The sequence below is a fragment of the Crocuta crocuta genome, unplaced genomic scaffold, assembly GCF_008692635.1.
Source record: "Crocuta crocuta isolate KB4526 unplaced genomic scaffold, BGI_CrCroc_1.0 scaffold97, whole genome shotgun sequence".
In the NCBI taxonomy this organism is placed as follows: Eukaryota; Metazoa; Chordata; class Mammalia; order Carnivora; family Hyaenidae; genus Crocuta; species Crocuta crocuta.
In genome coordinates, this window is record NW_027531999.1 from 6,679,011 (window position 1) to 6,703,713 (window position 24,703).

The 24,703-nt window shown below is 38.3% G+C and overlaps 1 protein-coding gene across 1 annotated transcript in view; it reads left to right on the forward strand.

The window, feature by feature from the left end:
• Positions 1-1,418: 1,418 nt before the first annotated feature.
• GRIP1 (glutamate receptor interacting protein 1) overlaps positions 1,419-24,703 on the forward strand; it is a 225,720-nt gene continuing 202,435 nt past the window's right edge. The window contains exon 1 of the mRNA XM_077775268.1: positions 1,419-1,701. Coding sequence (XP_077631394.1) covers positions 1,419-1,701 — 283 coding nt within the window. The remainder of the gene's footprint in view (positions 1,702-24,703) is intronic.

Consider the following 24,703-nt stretch of genomic DNA (forward strand, 5'->3'; position numbering starts at 1 on the left):
AGGTTCTTCGAGGCCTCTGCCTAACCCCATAGAGGAAACTCAATGGTATTCCACAGATGGAAATTTCAGGCATTGTGATGTCATGTAATGTAACATTCTGAAAATACAAAATATCCACTTGAATTTCAAAGGACTGAAAGTAAGTACTCTCTCTTTGGCACTACTTGTATTGCTAGCAAATAAATAGTGTTTCCCCTTGCAGATACCAGTAACTAAAAACCCTTCGGTGTTTTAGAGAAATGAGAGACCATAGAACCCAGGCATCCTAGCTTGGCAGACATTTCCAGCATGTTACCTGTGGCTGACATTAGGAGATCACAAGTCATGGGCAGTTCCAACACCCATGAGAATGTGGGCTGAGGGTCTAATGCAGTGGTTAAGTTGAAGCTCAGATCTAACCACTGGGGTTCAACTCTGGCTATTGCTTCCCTACTCAATACCTTCAGACAAGTTACTTAATCCTCATGTGCCACCATATCCCTGTCTTGAAAATGAGGTTACTGATAGCACCTGTTTTTTATAGTTGCTATGGAGAGTAAGTGACTGATACAAGGTGGGACTACAGAGGCTCGCGGCTGCTGAACTCTTGCACCAAGGCCAGAGTGACGGAAGAACAGAGGACCCAATGGCCCCCACTAAATCTGCTCCTTTCAGCACTCACCTTATCTTGCTCCTTAGTCTCTATCTGCCATCATTTCTGTGCCAGGGCTCCCTATTCCTGTCTCCTTGTCTTCATACATGGCTACCCCTGTCCTATCAATGGAGTGGGAACAGACGTAGGGAATAAAAACTGTGACATAATTCTGGAGCCTTGTCTGTTTTAATGTAGCAAATAAAAGTGTCTCAAGACTCTAGAATTACTTATCCAATCCAGTAAAACTAAAACTAAAACTAAAGGAGAACCAGGGCACCTGGGCGGCTCAGTCGGTTAAGCATCCAACTTTGACTCAGGTTATGATCTCACGGTTCATGAGTTCAAGCCCCGCATTGGGCTTTATGCTGACACCGCAGAGCCTGGAGCCTGCTTCAAATTCTCTCTCTGCCCCTCCCCCACTCATGCTCTATCTCTGTCTCTCAAAAATAAATAAACATTGAAAAAAATTTTAATAAAATTAAAAAAAAATAAAACCAAAGGAGAGCAACAGCTCTATTTTATGTTTTACCTGCCAAGGCTCATCTTCTTCGTTCCCTGTTTCTACGGTATAGCTTATACTTGTGGCCAATAAAACTTTCAATCAATGAACATGGCTTGAGAGCACAATATACTTAAAGCATAAAACGGGATAAAAAGCAATTGTGTTTGTAAAACGGAAATACACATGACACAAAAATTAGCAAAGATTCTGTATCATCACCCATTCCTATGTAACTGAAATCTTGTCTACCTTCTTCTGTGTTTAGAGTTTTTTGAAAGATGAATGGACATTGCAGCCCAGTTTGAGAAAGCCATGGCAAAGTCAGTTAAGAAACATCAGCTTAGCACTTCCGACCCTTCTCTTCCAGCAACTTTAGTCCTCAACAGGATCTCCTTTAATATTGATGGTTCCATCCAATATAAAGAAACGCCATATTTCTCTGCCTCCGAAGCCCTAGATGCTTACATTGATGATTTTTATTTAAGCTGTAAGCTGCCTGATATTAATGATACAAAGGTTAACCTGGATCAGAGCCCTCTCGAATTTCTTGCTAACCTAAACAGTGGTAAGCTTTCCTTATTCTCTGAGTTCCATTTTCAATTATCTATAGGAAGCTGATGCTTTGAGAAGCTCTATGATCAAAAAGAATTTTTCTTGGAAAATAATTATCATACAATTTGTGAATCTTTTTAAAAGATTGTTACATAATTTTAAGGTTCCAAAAATTTTTCGGCAGTGCATCCCTTTGAATTGAAGAGTTAATTACAGAAAGCACACCCCTGCCTTGATTTCAGGGTGGAAAAGCTCTGGCCTTGGCTATAAAGCCTTGGACCGTTTGGCTAAAAGTGTTACAACAAAGTCACTTAAATTCTCCAAAATGAGAATAATAATATTAACACCTCACAGGATTGTTGTGGGAACTAAATGTATGTTGAAATGCTCTATAAATTGTCATGGATGTAGGGGCTCAGGTCCTCTCTGTAGCACAATGAACACCATAATGGAGGTAGGTGACGTGAGGTCTGGCTTCCATTCTGCTGATGAGAAGAGTCACTCACTCACTCGCTCTCCCTAGCCTTTAGTTTCTTCGTCAATAAGATGAGGAGACTGAACTTTATGAGTTCCATAATCTTAAAAGTCTATGTTATGTAGATTACACAAAAACAAAATTACTCAACTCCAGTATTTCTCATTTAAAAAGGCTCATTTGTAGAAGCTGAAACAAAATATATCACCATGAAAACAAAACTGTATATCAGTCTGAATCTGTGACTGATTAACTGTGAAACCCATGGGGATATCATCTCCTCTGATAGTAACTTCCCTGATGTGTATAAGTAACGATAATAATAATGATACTAATAAGAATGCCTGTTACTTCACTTAGCACGGGAAGCTATCCATTACAAAAGGAAGGTGGCATTTATTGTTATTGATTTTAAATTACTATGAAAACAATATTTGCGTATTAAGGCATGCTGTGCTTGATATGCAAAGTTGGGGTATGTCAAACAGCTTTTATTGTTTGATAAGTGAAAAAGAATAGAGTGGCATAAGGTTTCATGCCAACATGACATAGTCCTGCACAAGAGAAGACTATGATTCTTTAACCTAAGTTGTACTATATATTTGACATAATTTGACCAATGGGCAAGCATGATATGGGGATTGAGTGTAAAAACATGGTTCAAGTGTCTATATTTATCTTTGAAACTGAAGTGCAAAATATATTGTAATTTAGTCAGTAGTACAGCTGGCTTTCCTGACAAGGATTTGTATTCTTCTTTTGAAGTTCAATGTAGAAAAGTCTTTCTGTGTCTGTTTTTCTCCTTGACTCTACAGAAGAAAGGGTACAGCCTGTGCTTGTTAATGACTTAGAATGTGATGCAGTCGCTTGCCTTTCCTGCAGCCTCTTGAGTTATTAACTCCACCATCACTATTATTCTTGACACTTCTTTGTAAAGGGAAATAGAGGTTTTACTTTTTTTTTTTATTGTAAAAGTAATCATGGCAATAAAATTTCAGAAAACACATGAGGAAACAGAAATCAATTATATCTCAATGGAGAAAACTACCGTCAGTAGTTCTGCATAAACTTTCCCCTTTTATTTTCAACGTGAATACATATGATAGCATTGAACTTCCTTACTGTTCCATAATATTGTTCACTCACCTGCCAGTAAATTGTGAATATCTTTTCCTGTCATTAAAATAGTTCTGTATCTTTACATTAAATAGCTCTACAGTACTTCATTGTCTCTGTCAGGATATTTTAGTTGTCACTAGTATCTTTACTATTCAAACTATTGCAGTTGCCACCATCGGGCATACTGGGTTTAGGTAGCTGTTACTGCTTTAGGAGGCATTCCTAGGCGTGAGGTTTCTGAGTCAAACAACATGCACATTTTTAAGGGTTTGGTTTATATTATTAAACTGTCTTCCAGAAAGGATATACCAATTTTACATTCTCACCAAGGGAGTGCAAGTGCCCTTATTCTTCTGGAATCTCACTGTCCAGGAATAATATCTTTTTACATCCTTGCCAATCCACTGCCCAAAAGTTGGCATCTGTGTTTACTGAGTATTTGCTTTCCTTCTTTTGCGAACTGTCTAGCATTGGTTTTTACCTGTTTTTATTTTGTACCTTTAAATCTTTACTCCATCTAGAATTTATTTCGTTGTTAGTTATGCCCAAAGCCTGATTACTTCTTAAAACAATCCCACTTGCTCCTTTATCACGACCTGAATTCCCATCTATATTTAGGCTTATTTGTTGACTTTTTTTCCCAATAAGCTGCCTGCACCATTTCTGCACTACTATCACTCATTTTAATGATGGTGGTTTTACAATGAATTCAATGTCTTGGCTAGGACAGAGGATGGAGAGCTCAGTAGGAGTCATGTCTATTCTTATTCATTTATGGACTTGAAAATTATTCTAAACAATCGCCAAATGTTGGTTTTTGGATTACATAGATTAGATTTCTAATTTCCTTCCTGGGCCCTGCGGGTCCCCCCCAACCTGTCCTCCACCCCGCAGCCGGAGGGATCTTTATGAAGCACAGATCTCCTTCTGTCACCTGTGTGTTGCAGGCTCTGTAGTTGCCCACCACTAGCCTGAAAATAAGACTTAAAGTCCTGTTCTTCTGTCCTTGTTCTATAAGGAACTCCCCCTCCCCCCCGCCAACCCACCAACTGGGGTCTGCAAACTATTTCCAGGCAACATTTTGTCTATTTTTGCCTTGAAATTCAAGTGATTTTTCTTGGCATGGAAAATGTGCTTTGGGAGAACTAGGGAGTAGATTCTCTTGGAAGATTATGGCAAAACCCTATATGACTTTTACTTGACACATTAATCCCTTCAATACTCCTCTTTTAGTTTTTACGCTCATGTGGGGGGAAAATGATCCAGCAGTGCTCTAACAGCCTATTTTGTGGATGAGAGAGTTGTTGTTCTTTCGCAATAATGAAGAATCATAACTATTGGTTTGAAGGTGGACTGATCTGGAAACCATAGTAGAGTTTCAATGGTTGAGTGAGAGAGAAAACGTTCATATTTATACCACTGCCCAAAGCCACTTTGAGAGACATTGTGTGAGACTTCCGCCCTGCCTCAGATACCTCTGGGGCATTTTGCCATATTATCTATTTGTAGTTTTTCAGGCAGAAAAATCAGAAATTTGTTTTAAAGTCATTTTGTTATTCTCAGGGTGGTAAATTTATTTTTCAATCTGTGCTTGCCTGATGTTGAGTTAATGAACTATATGCAATCCTCTAGTGCCAAATATGTGCTAAGTAATGTGTTTGTAATTAGGAGTAGAAAGTCATGCACAATCTCTGTTCTTGAATAACCATGGTCCCTGCCTTCCATGACCTCATAGTTTATTGCAAATAAATATAACACCAACAATTATAGTACAGTGTGGTGTGGTATAATTGCTAAGATGAGAGTGTTCATGAGGTCTGGGAGCAAAGGATGTGCATCTAAAGCAGGTTGGAGGATTGGAGAAGGCTCCCAGAGAAAATGACCCTTCCATTACATTTTGAAGGCCAGGTAGAAGATACCAAACCAAAAGGAGAAAGAAGGAGAGCATTCTAGAGGCAAGAATGGCTATATGGAAAGGTACATCATGCATTCAAGAGGTTACTGGTAGTTGAGAATAGATAGAAAGAAGAATGATGTTGTTTTAATTCTATTTCCTTCAAGTTTGTCTCAACCTCAATTTTAATCCTACTGCTATAACTGTGCTTGTGCTAAATTCATCCACCTCCTTTACATGTGTTGTGAGAAAATAGATTTCTCTCATTCTCATGTGTAGCAATTTTTAATAGAAAGATGGCAATGAAGGGGTGCCCGGGTGGCTCAGTCAGTTAAGTGTCCAGCTCTTGATTTTGGCTTAGGTCATAATCTTACAATTCATGAGTTCAAGTCCCATGTAGGGCTCTGTGCTGGTAAGCATGGAGCGTGCTTGGGATTCTCACTGTCCCTCTCTCTCTGCCCCTCCCTGATGGTACTCTATCTCAAAATTAAATAAACATTTAGAAAGGAAAGAAGAAAGAAAAATGGCAATGAGGATATTTGATGTAGATGTTTTTTACAACTTTTACCTCAGAAATATTTTATTTTCATACCAGAAAATGCAAAAATTTGTAAATCAAGACTATGATCACAGTCCAAGTGGACATTTTATGCTGGATTATTCTTCAGTCTTTTCTGTGATTCTTTTGAGCTCCTAGAATAATTAATCTCTTCACAGACTGCCACCCTGGATGGGTCGTTTTCTACTTGCTATCCAATCCCTGTGGTCCACCTCAATGTGATCTCCACTCCAACTATGACACTGTAATTGGTCCCTTGACACTGATGTTCTGCCCCACCAGTCTTCCCTAAACGTTGTGCTATTTCATGCTGTGTGATTTCACGAGTGCCATTCTCTCATCCTGAAATCCCCAGGATACATATCTTCTTCATATATCTGACTCCTGCTCACCTTTCAAAACACACCTCAAGCTTAGCCTCTGCCAGAAGGTCTTCCCAATCTTTTTCTGCCCAGATGCCTTGCCTCTGTGCCCTTGTGCCCCCATGGCACCTAAGCATACCGATAGTAATATTTTGTGCTATTAGTATATTATAATTTCTAACATTTATATATACAACGGAATAGACCATGGCAATGAGTAAGAGTGAAATCTGGACATTTGCAGCAACGTAGATGGAACTGGAGAGTATTATGCTAAGCGAAATGAGTCAGGCAGAGAAAGACAGATACCCTATGTTTTCACTCATATGTGGATCTTGAGAAACTTAACAGAAGACCATGGGGGAGGGGAAGGGGAAAAAAAGTTACAGAGAAGGAGGGAGGCAAACCACAACAGACTTAAATACAGAGAACAAACTGAAGGTCGATGGGGGATGGAAGAGAGAGTAATGGGCATTAAGGAGGGCACTTGTTGGGATGAGCACTTGGTGTTGTATGGAAACCAATTTGACAATATATTAAAAAATTTTTAAATATATTTGTATATAAAATATATACATATGTGTGTATGCATATTTGCTGCTAATAGTAATACCTATATTTATTAAGCTCTTGTTATCTGTCAAGACCTCTTAAATGCTTTATACACATTCTATTATTTAATTCTCAGAACCATACTATGAGATACCTTTCTCATTTACAAAAATACTAAGGCACAGAGTGGTTATGTCAGATGCTCAAGGGCACATAGCTATAAGTTCTGCCTCTGGATTTATACCCAGGCACTCTGGGCCCCCACTCTGGGCCAGCACTATACCAGCACCGTACCACATGCACTTCACATGTGCAATAAATAAAGCTATAGACTATAAAGCTGAGCCAAAAAAGGAAAAAGAAAAAAAGAAATCCTAAGACTCCTCTTAGACATGATGATCTGGTATTTTAAAGAAGGACTGGAAATGACAGACTTGGTTCCATATTTTATTTCCGTGATTCCTCTTAGTAAGAACTAATTAACGAGTGGGAATATAACCAAAAAGATAGGAAAAGCCCCTAAATAGGCGTGAGAGGCAAAGAGCCAGGCTGATTTGTTCTAGACAAATTTTTGGTGTCTTTTTGTTTGTTTGCTAATTCTTTTTGTTGTAGTTGACATACAGTGTTATATTAGTTTCAGCTCTATGACATAATGATCTAATAATTCTAACCAGTACACAGTGCTCATCACGATGAGTCTAGTTACCATCTAACACCATACAAAGTTATTATAATATTGACTATATATAATCCCTATGCTGTACTTTTCATCCGATGACTCGTTTATAACTGGAAGTTTGTACCTCTCGATCCCCTTGACCTATGTGCTGTCACTTTAAAAAACCATTTTTAAGGCAGTCATAAAGAAACAGTATAGGGGCCAACATTCTTACTTTGAGTAAGAACTAGGTTTGAATTCTATCATTCTCGTTTACCTACACTGAACCCTGGGCAAGGTATTTAATCTGTCTCCCTCTTCATGTATAAAATGGGAAAAGTCATTCCTATCAAGGATGATATATTGAGGATTAAATAAAATGGTAAATGTGAATGCACCTAAAACAGTTATGTGTCACATCATCAGTGCCTCAGAATAATTCGTTTACCCTGCTGGGATAAAATAGAAAATATAGTACTTCTTGGGGCACCTGGGTGGCTCAGTTGGTTAAGCATCCAACTTCGGCTAAGGTAATGATCTCACAGTCCGTGGGTTCAAGCCCCGTGTCAGGCTCTGTGCTGACAGTTCAGTGCCTGGATCTGCTTCAGATTCTATATCTCCTTCTCTCTCTGTCCCTCCGCAGCTTGCTCTCTGTCTCTCAAAATAAAGACATTAAAAAAATTTTAAAAATATATAGCACTTCTTAGTGGTTTCAGCACTCTTTTTTTTCCCCCACTCTTTGCACTCATCCTTTCTAACATCTCACCCCTACCTCCAGCTGTAACAAAACAAACACAGAATCAAAACATTATATGCTTTCATATGGACAGTGATATTCTCACCCTGAAGGGGAAAGTTGCTCTTGATGACTGTGTATATAAGCTGTGGTGTAGCTCTAAGTGGCTTTGGACTTTACATGTATGATGTGGAGTCTTGGTTGACAACATACAGAAGACTTTTTACTGTTCCCAGTGCTGTTTGTTAGCTGGCATAGGTTGTACAGTGCTTCTGGTAAAATTGTGAGTTATGTAGCCAAGTCTTTTATGAGGCTCAAGTAATTTATTAAATCCGAATGTGGCTTGCTTTGTTATCTGTCCTAGTTATGCCCTGAAATTTGAAGTTTTATACTCGGTTTATGACCTTCCATTTCTCTCTCTCTCTCTCTCTCTTGAATTATTGTATGATAGATACTTAATGCTTGGAAGCTGTATAATGCACCTAAGCAAGACCAGGACGGCTACGAGATCAGTAGAAGGTTCCATGGTCTTAATGGAAAATTGGTTCCCAGGATGCTCAGGGTTTGTTGTTGTTGTTGTTGTTTGTTTGTTTGTTTGTTTCAGAGAGAGAGAGCACAAGTGGGGGAGGGACTGAGAGAGACAGAGAAAGAGAAAGAGAGACACAGAATTTGAAGCAGGCTTCAGGCTCCAAGCTGTCAGCAAGAGCCTGATGTGGGGCTCAAACCGGCGAATCGTGAGATCATGACCTGAGCTAAAGTTGGACGCTTAACTGACTGAGCCACTTGGCGCCCCAAACAGTCAGTTTTTAATGGATAAAATGAAAAAGTTGAGATCTCTAAATTGAGTACAGTTACTTTCTTTGACTCTTTATCATCTTTTGTAAATTAAAAAAAAACACAAGAACCGAGCAAGGGAAGAGAAATATTATTGTTATCAAAAGTTTTAGACCAAGATGAATCAAATGTAGTTAAGTTATGCCTTTGATATTATATATTGTCATTACTTTCACTTATTTCATTGTTAAATATTCTTTATATGTAAAATAAAAATATGCAGAATGGATATACTTGTTTTAAGGAATAGTAAGACATCACAGGCCCACCACCCAGCTTAAAATTGATGACCACGTGAAGCCCCTTCAGTCCCTTCAAGGATGTCATGGTTCTTTATCTCTCCAAATGTAATACCATCCTGTGTTTTTTCAATTTATTATTCACCTATTTTTCTTTATAGTTTCTATTTTCCTCTCAGTGTATATTTTGGTCGTGTGCAGATTTTGCTAACACAAAAGCTGTCTCAGTTAATGTCCAAGTATTTCCTCTGTTGGCCACATGCTAGGGTCTCTCTGGACCCCACACGTTGGAGCTGCTGGGTTGAGTGTGCACCTCTTCAGGTTGGCTCATCCCGACTAGTCTATTCCCACATACACCCCTGTCCTCAGCTTGTGAGCTCCCATTCCTCTACCATCACTTAGTCGACACAAGCTTTCATAGCAGAATTCCATAGACGGGGTGACTCAAACAACAAATTTATCTTCTCACTCTTCTGGAGCCTGTCAAGTCCAAGATCAGGGTTCATTTTCTGGTGGGAGCTCTTTTCCTGGCTTGTAGATGGCTGCAAGCTGTGTCCTTAATAGCGGAGAGAGAGGGAGCAAGCTCTCTGGTATCTCTTACTTTTCACAAGGGCATGAGTTTGATAGGATCAGAGCTCCACCCTTATGACCCTATTTAACTCTAACCAACTCCTGAAAGGCCTTGTTTCCCATACAATCACAGGGCAGTCAGCACTTCAACAGATGAGTTTTGTGGGGACAGAGTTCTGTGCATAGTGACTATAAAGACTTGATAATTGTCAGAAGTTTAGGAGTCTTTTTTTTTTTGTCCATCAGTGGATATAAATTGATATCTCATGTGGTTTCTTTCCTTTTCCATTCTGGGAAGACATATATAACATAAAGCATACCATTTTAGCCATTTTAAGTGTGCAGGGATATTATGTACATTTTTTTTAATTTTTTTAATATTTTTATTTATTTCTAGGAGAGAGAGAGAGACAGCACGAGCAGGGGAGGGTCAGAGAGAGAGGGAGTCACAGACTGAAACAGGCTTCAGGCTCCGAGCTGGCAGTCAGCACAGAGCCCGACGCGGGGCCCGAACCCACGAACCGCGAGATCATGACCTAAGCGAAAGTCGGACACTCAACCGACTAAGCCACCCAGGCGCCCCTATTATGTACATTTTTATTGTTGTGCAACCGTTACCATAATCCATTCTCAGAACATTTTCATTCTCTCAAAAGGAGACCTCCATACCCATTAAACAATAACTCTTCATCCCTACTTCCTGCCAGCCCCTGGCAGACACCATTCTACTCTCTGTCTCTATGAATTTGACTCCTCCTTGTACCTCATATAAGTGACATCACACATTTATCTTTTCATGCCTCGCTTATTTCACTTAACATACATGCCTTCAAGTTTCATTCATGTTGTCACATCTGTCAGAATTACCTTCCTTTTAAAGGCTGAATAATATCCCATTGTAAATATGCCAGTTGTAAACAAAACACATTTTCTTTCCCCACTCATTTGGGTTTTTTAAATTTTTTTAATGTTTAATTCATTTTTGAGAGAGACTGAGCATGAACTGGGGAAAGGCAGAGAGAGGGAGCACAGAATCCAAAGCAGACTCTAGACTCTGAGCTGTCAGCCCAGAGCCTAATGTGGGGCTTGAACTCACGAACCATGAGATCATGACTGGAGCCGATGATGAGCACTTAACCCACTGAGCCACCCAGGCGCCCCCTCTCCACTTATTTGTTGACGGATATTTGGATTGCTGCCACCTTTTGGCTATTGTGAATAATGCTGCTATGAACACAGATATACAAATAAGTGTACAAATATTGGTGTAGTGTTTGAGTCACTACTGTCAATTCTTTCAAGTATATGTCACTGTGGTTTTTAATTTTTATGTCCCTGTTTACTAAAGAGGTTGGATATCGATCTTATTGGCCATTATTAGCCACATGGTTTTGCTTTTCTTTAAAATATACATTCATATCTTTTCTCTTTTTTCTTATCTAATGGGTAACTTGGATTTATTTTCCTTTTTAATTTTTAGGAGTGATTTGTGTGTTCTGGATACTAATCTTTTGTTGCTTATATTTGTGGCAATTTTCTTCTCTTGGTATGTGACTCTTATTTACAATCGCTTTATGGTGCTTTTTGTTGAATTAGAACCCCTTAATTTTAATATAGCATAATTTATTAATGACTTCTTTTCTTATTTAAGAAGTCTTCTACCTTGAGGACAGTAAGAGATTTAATTTTTAAAATTCTAGTTAAGGCAAACATGGAAGTTTTAGAAATAAAATGTAAACTGTGGGGGAATGTTTAACGTTAAATTTGAGACTTCATTTATCAAGTGTTTATTGAGTCCTATGTGACACACTTTTAGATACCACAGATTCTTTGCCCTCATGAAGCCTCTGTTCTTTAGAGGAAAAAGACAATAGCCAAATGAATATACAGCACATGCCAGGTTGTCATAAATACTATGAAGAAAGGCCAAAAGAAACCCCTGTCAATAGGCCAGAGAACCCTTCCACCCGTGGGAACTATGTGAAAAGCATGGGAAGAAGGGCACAATGGCAGCCCATACACAGGGCTTCTGGTGCTGGCTCTCTCACTCTAGAAATTGGGTGAAATGTATCTTATTTGTCAAATCAGTGTGTGGATTGGATCAGATAACCTGTACAAAACCTTTCAACTTAAACATTTTTCTAGGGTTCTGAACATCTGAAAGGTTTTTGCTTTATTAAACTCCTTTAGGAAAAACTGTTTGGAAGGAAGTATGGTAAGTTTAAATGTTTCTAAGGCAAAAAGAGGGTAGTTCATTTCCAGTCCTGATTCTTAACTCTGTGTCCCAGGAAGAGTAATTTTTCATCACTTCCAATAAAACCAGTATGAGATTCCAGCCAAAGCACTGTAAAATGGAGAACCATTTGTAAAGGGATTTCCTTATAATTAAGATGACTGCAGAGAAAGCTATAAAAGCAAGTCTTCCATGATTGGCTGCAAAAAGTAAAGCACTAAAATTGCTAAGTAATACTATAGGTTTCAAAATTTATACGTATCTTTGGAGCTAGTCTCATAAAAGGAATGATTATTTAACAGTCTAAATTCCCGAGAATGGTTTTCATAGTGGGGGAGAAAACGTAATACACACTGCTATACTTTTTTTTTTATCTGTGGACATTAAAATGTAAATTTCACTTTGGAGCTTGTGGAAAATCTTTTCACAGATGAATCTTTTCATGGAATGAATGCTAAATTAAGTGTGACAGGTGATTGTGATTAATCACTTCTTATTACCAGGAGTGGAAGAAATGAAGCCTTTGTTGCCTAATGAAATATAATGCAACGCAAAAGAAAATGCAGATAGACCATTTTTGAAGGGAAACACAAACCATCTTACATCTCTTTGAAAAACTGAATGAAAGCATATGAATCTCATGCATATGAACCTTCCCATTTATCTGAGGGTTACCCTGGACTCTGACTTTCTTGAACTTGAAAGTTCAGAGTTCCTTCATGATCATACTCCCAAGTGTGCTTACAGTATGTTATTTGATTGCCATTGGCAGCTTCAGTTTAAGACTTCGCCAGTAAAGATGGATGAAGCCAGAGACTGCTTAGGCTGTGGCCAGGTGTCACATAGCACAGTGGGTAATACAGTTGTGTTCCAGGCTATCTGGAACACAACTTCCTTTATTCTAGCTCTGTTATTTATAGCTAAGAACACTTGGGTAAGTTATTTAACTTCAGGAAATTTCTACTTTCCAGTAAAATGGGGATAGTGGTAATTTAATCCATGTCTTTATAGATTAAAAGAAAAAAATTGTGGTCATCTTTAGGTATTCAAAAGTTAGAAAACAGCCATTTCCCTCTTTTTCCACTTTATTCTTTCTGATTTTTGGAATTGGGGATGAAATCTTCATTTATATAGACCCATCGTAAAAAGTTCAGACATTCTGGAGCACCTGGCTATTTTAGTCCATAGAGCATGTGACTCTTGATCTCGGGGTCATGAACTCAAGTCCCACATGGGGCATAGAGCTTACTTTAAAAAAAAAATTACAGTCATTCTTATATCTGCTATAGAGACAGATAGATATCTTATCCTGTCCTTTACCATCCCTTGAGCAAGTCACTTGCCCTCCCTGAGCTTTACTTTTCTTATTTGTTAAATGGATTGATACTAATTCATAAGAATTATAGGCTTCCCATAGACTCTTGAGTGTTACACTTGGTCAATACATAATGATTCAGAGCAGGAATATGCACTTTTATCTTAAACAGTGGTTTTAAACCTTGGATTCAAGTATAGCTTTCTAGGAGTCTGAAAATAAAATACATTTGTGTTTGTGTATTTGCCTTTTGAGGCCAACCTTTGGCACATATTCAATGTTAATACACATTCACTCCATTTTTGCTCTAGTTCTGTCACCTTAATACATCTTGTAACAGCCTTCTGCTTAGATAGGAATTTTTGTATCAACTGGCTCACGTGGTGGGACCATACAGTTTGTCACCAGTCATAATAATGACAGGGATAGTATCATCTGCCCTTTTCCCTTTGTTACATAGGAAGTCAGATGGCCACAGTGGATTGCACTGTATTAAGACAGAGTAAATTCTTCTTCCTAATGCTTACTAAGTGGAGAAAAACGACAACAAAAAATGATACACTACTTATGTCTTTAGTCTTGCTGTTATGGTGATTTTTTAAAAAGGTTGAGTATAAGTAGTGTTTATTTTTCTTCTTAGTAAGTTTTCCTGTCCTATTTGAAAGCCACATTTAATATTCCCTTTATCGGGGCGCCTGGGTGGCTTAGTCGGTTAAGCGTCCAACTTTCCCTTAGGTCATGATCTTGCGGTTCGTGGGTTCGAGCCCCGCGTCGGGCTCTGTGCTGACTGCCAGCTCAGAGCCTGGAGCCTGTTTCAGAGTCTGTGACTCCCTCTCTCTTTGACCCTCCCCTGCTCACGCTGTCTCTCTCTCTCCTAGAAATAAATAAAACATTAAAAAAAATTAATATTCCCTTTATCCAAACAGTAAACAAAGTCAATGAACAAATACTTATTAAGCACCTATAATACACAAGACAAAGGTGAATAAAAAATAGCCCCAGCTCTAGTGATTTTCCTATCAAGTCCATGACCAAGAAAATATAGCTTTTCTAGTTATCTTACTATCATTACAGTACTAGGAAGCTTTACTTTCCTCATCTACTAGTCCCCATTATCCCAATAAATGCAGCCAACATAGATGGAAATTTGACTTAGCAGGAATGTTTTCTGGTCCTTTGTCTCTGTAGGTCAATCCCAACAAAATCCTAAGGATAGACATTTCTCCTTTAATAGTGACTTTAATCTATTGAAGAACATCTTTTACTACACTAAAAGTATGCAAAGCAGGTGTTGCTCTGTGATTCATAAAATGTTACTGACTCATTCTGAAAGTTTCGGCTCTCTGCCCTCATGGGCTTTGTAGTTCCATGATAGAACAATTAAATCTTGAATATATGGCCTGAAAAGATGTAGGATGACATCCTCTACTTTAAGATCCTTTCAACTAACTTCGTTAAGCCTTACTCTACTCCTCTGACAAATGAGATCCATTCTTTCACTCAAAAATGTCTTCTTTTGCACAAATTGAGCCCTAAAGCCCACATTTCTCTGCCTCACAAGAGTTTAAGCACCTTGAGGACAGAGAGCAGAAGAAAACAAATCCAGGGAAGCATGGAGCTGGTATTTGAAGATAAGGATTCTGGAACTTTTTACATCTTCTTCAGTACCTAGCCAAAAGGGCCCTGTACACTGTAGCTGACGAATACAAAAACAGAAAAGGTGCCTAAAGGCCCCAAAGCCATGACCTATATTTGGCAGAGTGACTACCAGTGACTTGACATTCTTCATGGGAAAAATCCATTTTTTATAGTCAAAATTAAGCTTGTATTATTTGAAACTAGAATCTTGAAACATTTTCTGTACAGAATTTCAACAGGGAGATATAAAAGATGAATGGTTTCGCATGTTTTCAAATGAAGGTTCTGTGTATATTTCAATAATTCATTGCCTCATGGAGAAGGCAAACATCTCTGGATGAAAATAGATCCAGTGTGCATTTGTAACATGCTTTTAAAGATGGTGTCATTTATAAACTAGTTTCCTTTTTATTTTTATAAAGTAGTGTATGTTAGTGCATTGTTTTAGATCCAGTTTCATAATCAACCCAGTCCATCTCCAAATGTTTTTACATTGTAGCTCTTCCAGAAATTGACTTTTAAATAAAAATCACATTTGAATGTTCACTTGAGTTGAAGCTTTAAAGCAAATATTATGACTCAAGATTATAATTAGAGGATTTAGAACTACCAGTCACTGAAGACAAAGCTGAGTAGAATCCAAGTTTGTTGTTACTAGGGAGCAGTTATGAAGTGTAGGAATTTGTATTATCATTTACTTCAGGAATATTGTGATGATGCCACTCTGCTAACTCTGTGATGGGCTGGTCATCATGCAAGTGAGGCTTTCCGCTATTTGTGTCATTGAGGCTTGCCAGTTCTGTGTGCTGCAACGTATGAAGCATTCCTGCAGCTAGAGGCATACCTTTTATGTGTCTTGTGAGCCTCCTAAGAATTTCCTAATCTTTTAAAACAAATGTTTGCGTATGGGATATTTTCATTTCCTCCATTAGACCAAAATATGGCTATGCAACCAACAACTTTTGTTTCTAGGACGTGGGAAATGGGTAGAAAGGATTTAATTGTGCATGCGAATATACACACTTGCAATCAAGGATAAATTACTTGAATATATATTCTGCTTCAGAGAGTAGATTTAATATCTCTTTAAAGACAATGTTCAGCCAATGATTGTTGAGTCCCTACTACCTGTGAGTCTTTGGTAATATTGTGATGCAGTGCAGATTTAGTTCCTACCCTTTTGGAACTTACAGTTTAGTGGGGAGAAATACATGAATCACATAATGACAAAAGGAGATCAATAGTTCTAAACTGTGATGATTTGCATAAGAGTTTCACAAGCTACTGACATTTTGGGCCAGGTAATTCTTTGTGGTGGGGAGCCATCTTGTATTTTGGGAGTTGTTTAGTGACATCCCTATCCTTTATCTGCCAACAACAACCCACCTCCTCATAGTAACAATCAAAAGTGTCTCCAGCTGTTGTCAGATGTCCTCAGGAAGGGGGAGCAAAATCACCCCAGTTGAGAAAAACTCCTTTATACAAAGGAGAAATGCAAGGCATTTTGAGAACAGGTAACAGGGAAACTGGTAAGGCTTTCTGAGAAGTGACATGGTAACATTTGTATTAAACTCTGATGGGGAGTTAACTAGACTAGAGTATAGAGACAGAAAAGGACATGTAGAGGAGGGGAAAATGAGAAATAGAACAAGTGATTTTAGGTTTCTTTCTGAAGGCCAGTCTCTGTACATGTTAGTTATCTGGGCAAGTTCCTCAAGGTCAGGGCCACCATTTTACTTTTGTCTGAATCCCCTGAATTCACTCAGGGCTGGGTACCTAGAGGCATTCAAGGAATTTTGGCTGAAGGCATCCTCTATATCTCATCTAACAGGCACAATGCTAAGCACTAGAAGATATAAATATGACCAAGCCATGCTCTCTGGTATCTGTGACCTCACAATCTATTAAGAGCAGAGTAAATGAAGCAAGTAATCCTTCTGGGACAGGCATGGGGGTGTGTGTGAGGCAGGGAGGGCCCGGGGGGAAGGAGAGAGAGCCTTCCTTCCCTAAAGAGGTGACATTTCAAGAATAGTGGAGAACAGTCAGGTGCCAGGTGGTGGACATGCATTTTCCCAGCCGCTCCAGGCAGAGCTGGCTCATTTTGTGATTTGTCAGTGTTTCCATCATTGGCCTTAGAGCTTCAGGGCACAAATAGATCTAAATGCACAAATGTTGGGATAGATAGATAGATAGATAGATAGATAGATAGATAGATAGATAGGAAGATAGGTAGAACGACAGAGATGTCCATATCTATGTCTGTTTGTCTATGTATCTATCAGGAGGCGCGAATAAAGGGAGAAATGGCCGCTAATGAGGCAAAAACATCACGTGTTCCCTGTAGTGACCTACCTGATTCATCCCTCTCTGACTACCGTGAAGTCCTGATACAATCACTTTGACACTTGGAAGACACGTGCTTGACACATGGAAGATATTCAGTAGATATTGTGGATATTTCTTGAACAATAATAAGTAAGGGAATCGATATTTTCATTTTGTTCCACATATAGAGGTCTGATGATTGAAGAAGAATCAGGAAAACCAATTAGGAGTCTGTTAGTTCAAGATAGAGATTTGGTGGACTTGGTCATTGGGCTAAATTTCGGGGTTGCAGTCTCCTTCCTCGTACAGAAACATAACGTCCTAAAGATTAGACACTGATCTCTGCCACAAAGAACCCATCTGATGAAGACCAAAAGTGATACAGTGTCAGGTGTCAAGCTGTCCTAAGTGATGACAAAGAACACCCAAGTATTCTTTATCAAAGGGAAGAGTACAGCTGTCCTGATGCTCTGTAGGACAGATAGTGGCCCAGCAGCCAGTGGCAGGTTGAGCAAGAGCCTGATCTGTAAGCGCTTGTGGTTAGAAAATGGGAAGGCACAGTGTGCAATGACATTTGGAGCTTAATGTCCATGCAAATGAATTACTTGGACCAGGCAGAGATGGTCAGAGAGTGTAAGAGTGTGAATCCTGGCAAAAAAGCGGCATCCACGCCAATTCCCTGGTGTCCCGGTTCAGTGCCCTTTCTTTTTGCCACCTGCAGCGTCACCTCTGTAGAAAAAAGCAGTGCACTCTCTCATCAGCATTCTGTGCTCATTTCCAGAACTGTGAAACATGGATTTGTGATACTGAGTATACGTCTTTTTAATTGAGACAGTAGGCTTTCTCAGCTTCTCCAGCTCACAGGAGAGGGAGATAGAACATGAGACACTGGCAGAAAGAAAGGCCAACAGAAATAAGGACAAGGCAGATTTATTAGGACAAACTGTGACCAAATATTTTGAGGATATGGGCTATCGAGCTATTCCTAGTGGCTTATATTCAAAATATTTAGGAAATTTACTTTTGATTTCCTTTATAAAAAATTATTCATGTACACATATTTGGTATTATACACCTATGTATGTATATGTGTACGTATGTATGCATATATTTTGTTAGAACATAGTATGTATGCACTTGAGAGATACATTACTTTGTAATTGAACTTTTGACTCTTTTAGCGTTTGATTTTAAAAATAAATATACTTTTAATGTGCAATTGAGACTGATGTGTTTGCTCTTTGTCTGGAGTCCCCCACCCCCAGAGGTGGGGCTGGCTCCTGGTCTTCATTTGAATCTCAGCATGTGTGGCTTTCACCTTCACAGAGAGACATTCCCTACCTCATGATACTTCCTTCCTTCCACTCAGTACTCAAGGTATCTGAAATTTTAGTAGGCATGAAATAAATATTTATTGACCTAATATGGAAGATACTTGCAAATCTCCCTGCATACTCTTTATGCTACTTGTATTTTTGGCAAACTTCTCATCTATATATTCCATGACTCCTCAAATTTGATAGGTTATCTTAAAATGATTCCCTTTTAGAAACCCCATGTAAAATAGACGTTTGCAAAATGTGTCCACCTCAGTGACATTTTCCATTAAACCCTAACAGTTATAAAGCTATATATTACCTCAAACTCCAACGTTAGTTCCATCATTTTGAATTTCTTCATTCTATGCATATTGTCAGAGAGTAATTGTATTAAAAAATCACTAATACCAATTATGGTTTCTTTTTATAATACTCCAAATGAATATAATTCAATCTAAATTTGTAAATATTTTATTACTTTATGGAGTCCCTTTGAAAATTAGTACAGTAATTTGTAACATTATAAATACTCCAAAGAGATATTATAAGACCTACTGGTGATCTGTTCATATGGGAAAGTACATATGTGAAAATCTATTTATTTGTAAGGATGATGCATGAGCCACATCAGACAGTCAGTTCAGTTTGGGCAAAACATAATGTAAGCTATCTGTAGTGAGAAGCTAATAGAAATATATAAGCCAGGATTTGAACTATATTGGTTAACAAAAAATGAAGCTAATATAATATATGTGATTTAGAGAAGATGGCCACCCATCTGGTCATGTGAAGGCCTGTCTTCAAATGGCAGATTAGTGAGTATATGGTCATGATAGATGTTAATGTGTGCCCTCTCCTCCCTGGGACCTTCCTGCCTGTGTGTTAAAGAATGACATTGCAAGCTTACCACCTACACCGAACTTAGTTCCCTGGAAAAGGAACTGAAATATATGATCTAAAAGTAAAATATAGTCTTGCCTGGGTTTTCATTTGCATTTGGCTTTTAAACATGGCAAAAACCAATAATGGGTTTTCACTTTGAGCTATTTCTAAATGTTATATTGGAAATTAGCTGCAAATGTTACATTCTCTGGAACAAGTTAAATTGGAAATGCTGTCCATGGTAAATGAAATATACCCCCAAGCATTCTTAACTATGAATGAGAATCCTGAAAGAAAAATGTACTTCTCACCTAACTTTTAAAGATTTAGTGCATTATATGAGAAATTTCACATGGGGAAATCCACATAATAACTGCTGTCTTTCCTTAGAGATATATTAAAAAGGGCAAGAGGTATAAAAATGAATGTATGTGCTATTAACCATCAGCCTAGTACTTGCTGCAGAGAATAATTTTGATTCTTTACTGTATGTCCTTAGTGTAAATGATTACTTTACATGCTTTATTTCTCTAATACATTCAGAGAGAATCAATAAATTATATTTATTATTCAGATGCAAGAGATGTTTTGCAATCTATCCAATGGTAAATTTCTAAAATATCCATCTTGCCTTAAAAATGTTACTTTACTTCTAATTTTTTTTTTTCTCTTTTAAGGGGATAGACTCTTAACTTTAACTTTATGCACTTTACGTACTTTAACTTAAAGTTGTAAATCATCTTGTTTTATATGTTTGTACTTCCTGGAATGAGACATTTTGTTTATTCAAACCAAGGTAATGATATTGACCTCTGTGCAACAAACAGTATTGGAGCCCTTTGAGTGGGCAAATATGAATACAGAAAAAGAGGGCCATGGTAATAATTTATTTTCTTACAAAATATTTTTAACATCCAGAATCACAGAATTATTTAACTTACATGGCACTGAACAAACTTTTAAAAAAAAAATTTATGTTAAGTTTGAGAGAGAGAAAGAGAGAGCATAAGCGAGGGAGGGGCAGAGAGATGGAGACAGAATCTGAAGCAGGCCCCAGGCTCCTGGCTGTCAGCATGGAGCCCAACACGGGACTCAAACTCACGAGCAGTGAGATCATGACCTGAGCCAGTTGGACACCCAACCAACTGAGCTACCCAGGTGCCCCAGTATTGAACAGATCTTTTCAAATGGGAAAAACATTGGCTCCTTAAGGATAAAAGTTATAGTTCTATTATCTAACACAGTGTCTGGCACCTTGACAGTGCATCTGAATAAATAGTTGAACAAATGAATGAATGAAGGAGGAAGGAAGGAAGGGGAACACAGAGAGAGGCAGAGCTCTGTTTACAGAGATATGTTGCTGCATGATAATAATAATGTAACTGAATATTAGTTTTGCTGAAGGCAACCAAAAGATAATAAATTTAAAAGAAAATACCTCAAATATCCCTCAAAGTGGTAAGCAAAGGTACTACCAGCTGAAATTCAAAAAAGAGTATAAGGGTCACTTTAGGTAGTTATTTGAATACCTTGGTAAAATTAAAAACAAAGAGGTATTAGAAACCAGGTAAGAAATTTTGTTTTTAGTCCTGAAAATAATATTGTCCTTCAGTATTTTCAATGCTTCCAGCAGCTGGGGCTCCAGAAAGGATGAGGAAGTAAGCTCAGGTTCTGAGAGATGAAGTAAAAGGAGTGAAGGGTTGATGGGTACATGAGACCAGTTAGGAAACTTGGGGCTCCTACAAAGTACATCAGACGGCAAATCTGAGGAGGACATGAGCCAAGTTTCGAATACTATAAATATCATGAACTTGAACATCGTTGAATGTCTGAAATGCTCCAGTATATATTATTTCACATTTACTTGGAACTTATCACAACCAAGAAATGGCATAGGGTGACCAACTCTAAATGGACTCAAGTCCAGTTAGTAGCTATGTTACCATGGGCAAGTTACTTAACATCTCTCTGGTTTTATTTCATTTCCTGAAAACAGCAAATAATACCTACCTCATCACGCTATTGGAAAGACTAAATGAACTGATATTTTTAAAGTGCTTAGAACAGTGCCTAGATTAAGGGTTTGCTTTAGATAAACTTCAAAGAGAAGAAGTTGGTGAGAAAAACAGGGAAATTTATGGAATATCTTTAAATTTGATGCCTCCTCATGAACAGATTTCTTTCTTGCTAAAAACAGCACACTGCGTTGGAAAAGCTGTTGGTCTGGCTTATTCTTTCATTCATCAGATATTTACTGAGCATCTACTGTTCACCAGGAGTTACTCTAGATACTAAGGATATAGTGATCAAAATAAATTTTAGATATGGTCACTGTGTTCATGGAGTTTACATGATCTACAAGGTGTGTGAGCTAAATAAATAATTCTGTATAGTAAATCCTGTGATAGCCACCGTAGGGCATACCGTAGGATCTCAAAGCTAGCACATCAACCCCCTGGCCAGATGGATGCTAGTAAGAAATGAGGGAGATCATGGGATACTTCCTATAAGAAGTGCTGACCAGGTTAAGACTTGAAGGATGAATATAAGTAAGACAGGTAAGAGGACACATGTAAAATATTCCAGAGCACAGGGAGTTCAGGATTACTAAAGTTATATGGCAAGGAAGAGATGAGGCTAAAGAAGTAGATAGGGATCGCGTCATGAAGGAAAACCAGTGCCATGCAATTTGGACCTTAAAGGCAATTGAGAGCCAATATGAAGTCACCCATACATCTTTTGCCTTTTAAAAAAAAATTTTTTTAATGCTTATTTGTTTTTGAGAGAGAATGAGAAACAGAGCATGAGCAGAGGAGGAGCAGAGAGAAAGGGAGACGCCGAATCTGAAGCAGTTTTGCCTTTTATATCTTTAGAATTTATTTCAGGATAAATAAATAGATAAACTTATTGTAGGTGACCTGAAGAGTAACCCACGAAAGGTGCTGTAAATGGTATCCAAGGGTAATAGTCAAATGGAATCATAATGATTTCTTGCGTATGTCATCAAAAGCACAGACATCAAAAGCAAAATAGATAAATTAGACTTTATCAAAGTTAAAAACTTTTGTGCATCAAAGGACACTGTAGCAGAGTGATAGGCAATCCACAGAATGGGAGAAAATGTTTGCAATTCATATGTTGATAAAGGATTAAAATATTCCAAAATATGGAAAGAGCTCCTACAACTCAAGAACAACAACCAACCCAATTCCAAAATGGGCAAAGGGCCTGAATAGACATTTCTCCAAAGAAAAGATACAAATGGCCAAAAGCACAAGTAAAGATACTCAACATCAGTAATCATTAGGGAAATGAAATTAAAACTACAATGAGATATCATCTCATACCTGTTAGGATGGCTACTGTTCAAAACCAAAAACAAAAAAACAACAGGAATGACAAGTATCAAATATTGGCAAGGATGTGGAGGAATGGGAATCTTTTGCATTATTAGTGGGAATATGAAATGGTGCAGCCCCTGTGGAAATTCCTTTGTTTCTCAAAAAGTGGAACAGAATTACCATGTGATCCAACAGTTTCACCCCTAAGTATATATCCAGTAGAAGTGAAAAGAGGAACTTAAACAGATACGTACACACCGACATTAATAGCAGCATTATTCACAATAACCAACATGTGGACACAGCCCAAATGTCCACCAAAAGATGAATGGGTAAACAAAATGTGGTATATACATACAAGGGAGTATTATTCAGCCACAAGAAGGAATGAAACTATGACAATATGCTAAAACACAGGTGAACCATGAAGACATTATGCTAAGTGAAATAAGCCAGACAAAGAGGGACAAATATTGCATGATTCCACTCATCTGAGGTACACAGAGTAGGCAAATTCATAAAGACAGAAAGTAGGATAGAGGTTACCACAGGCAGAGGGAAGAGTAGAATGGGAAGGTATTGTTTAATGGGTATAGACTTTGAGTTTTACAAGATGAAAAGAGTTATGGACAGAGATAGTGGTGTTAGTTGTACCACATTATAAATGCAGTTAAGACCATTAAACTGTGTACTTAAAAATGAGTAAGGTGGTAAATTTCATGTTATGTGTATTTTACCACAATATCAAAAAATTTTAATGGAATGACTAATGCCCTGCAATTTATAAAACATTTTCCCAAAGATAAAACTTTTCTAAATACAATAACCTCTTTGAATTTTTATATCACTCATTATCTACTTGCTGCCTTTGGTACTTTTGAAGTGTGTAAATCTGAGCCAATTAGAGATGTTTTGAGTGAATAACTTCATACTCCAGCTCCCGAACTTCAGAAGAACATCTACAACCCAACTCTGTTTGTGATGAGGAAGAAGCCCCTTATACCACTCTCACCAGGTAAAGAGTCAAAGAAGCTTTAGGTGGGTGGTGGTGGGAGGGGTAGGAGGAAGGAGGCAGTCAGGGGAAGACCACATTTTTTTTTTTTTTTAATGTTTTATTTATTTCTGAGGAGAGAGAGAGAGACAGCGTGAGCAGGGGAGGGTCAGAGAGACACAGAATCTGAAACAGACTCCAGGCTCTGAGCTAGCTGTCAGCACAGAACCCGACGTGGGGCTCGAACCCACAAACTGTGAGATCATGACCTGAGCCAAAGTTGGATGCCTAACCGACTGAGCCACCCAGGCGCCCCAAGAAGACCACATTTTTTTAAAAGCGCTGGTCTGCAGCTTCATGATGGTATTATTGTTGTTCTCGCTCTTAAGAAAGTCACGGTATCCTCAGAGAGCAATTACCTAGAGTATGAGATCAATCATGCTGGCTTCTTAATTGTTTATTGTTCTTTGAACATCTCTAATTGTTAACATCTGTCTGATATTGAAGTGAAATGTCCAGAAGGTGAGAGCGAAGCTCTCCCAGCTTTTCAGTGCAGCCTTCTCAGGAATTTGAATCAAAGGAAAATCAATTCCTTGCTCAATTCATGGTTCAGAATTATATTGGCCTTTTGGGTACAGGGAATTGAGGATCCTGGATGGTGACAATGAATCAATGTGTCTTTGTAACTAACACTCAACCTATTTTTGAGAGCTCCCTCAGCACACCATTGGCACAGACTGTCAAATACCCTTAGTCCCTGGCTGGTTGGTTACTCTAGAGGGGAACCGAATGCCTCATTTTTGTAAAGACTAGTAGGGCACCATTACTTGCAGATATCCTTGAGACTCTGTGGAGCATGGAGCTCAGAATTTGTGCACTCATGAACTGGGTTTGAATCTCTGCTCCACTACTTTCTATCTGTGCACACTTGAGCAGGTAGCTTAATGCTTTTGACCTTTGATTTCTATATACT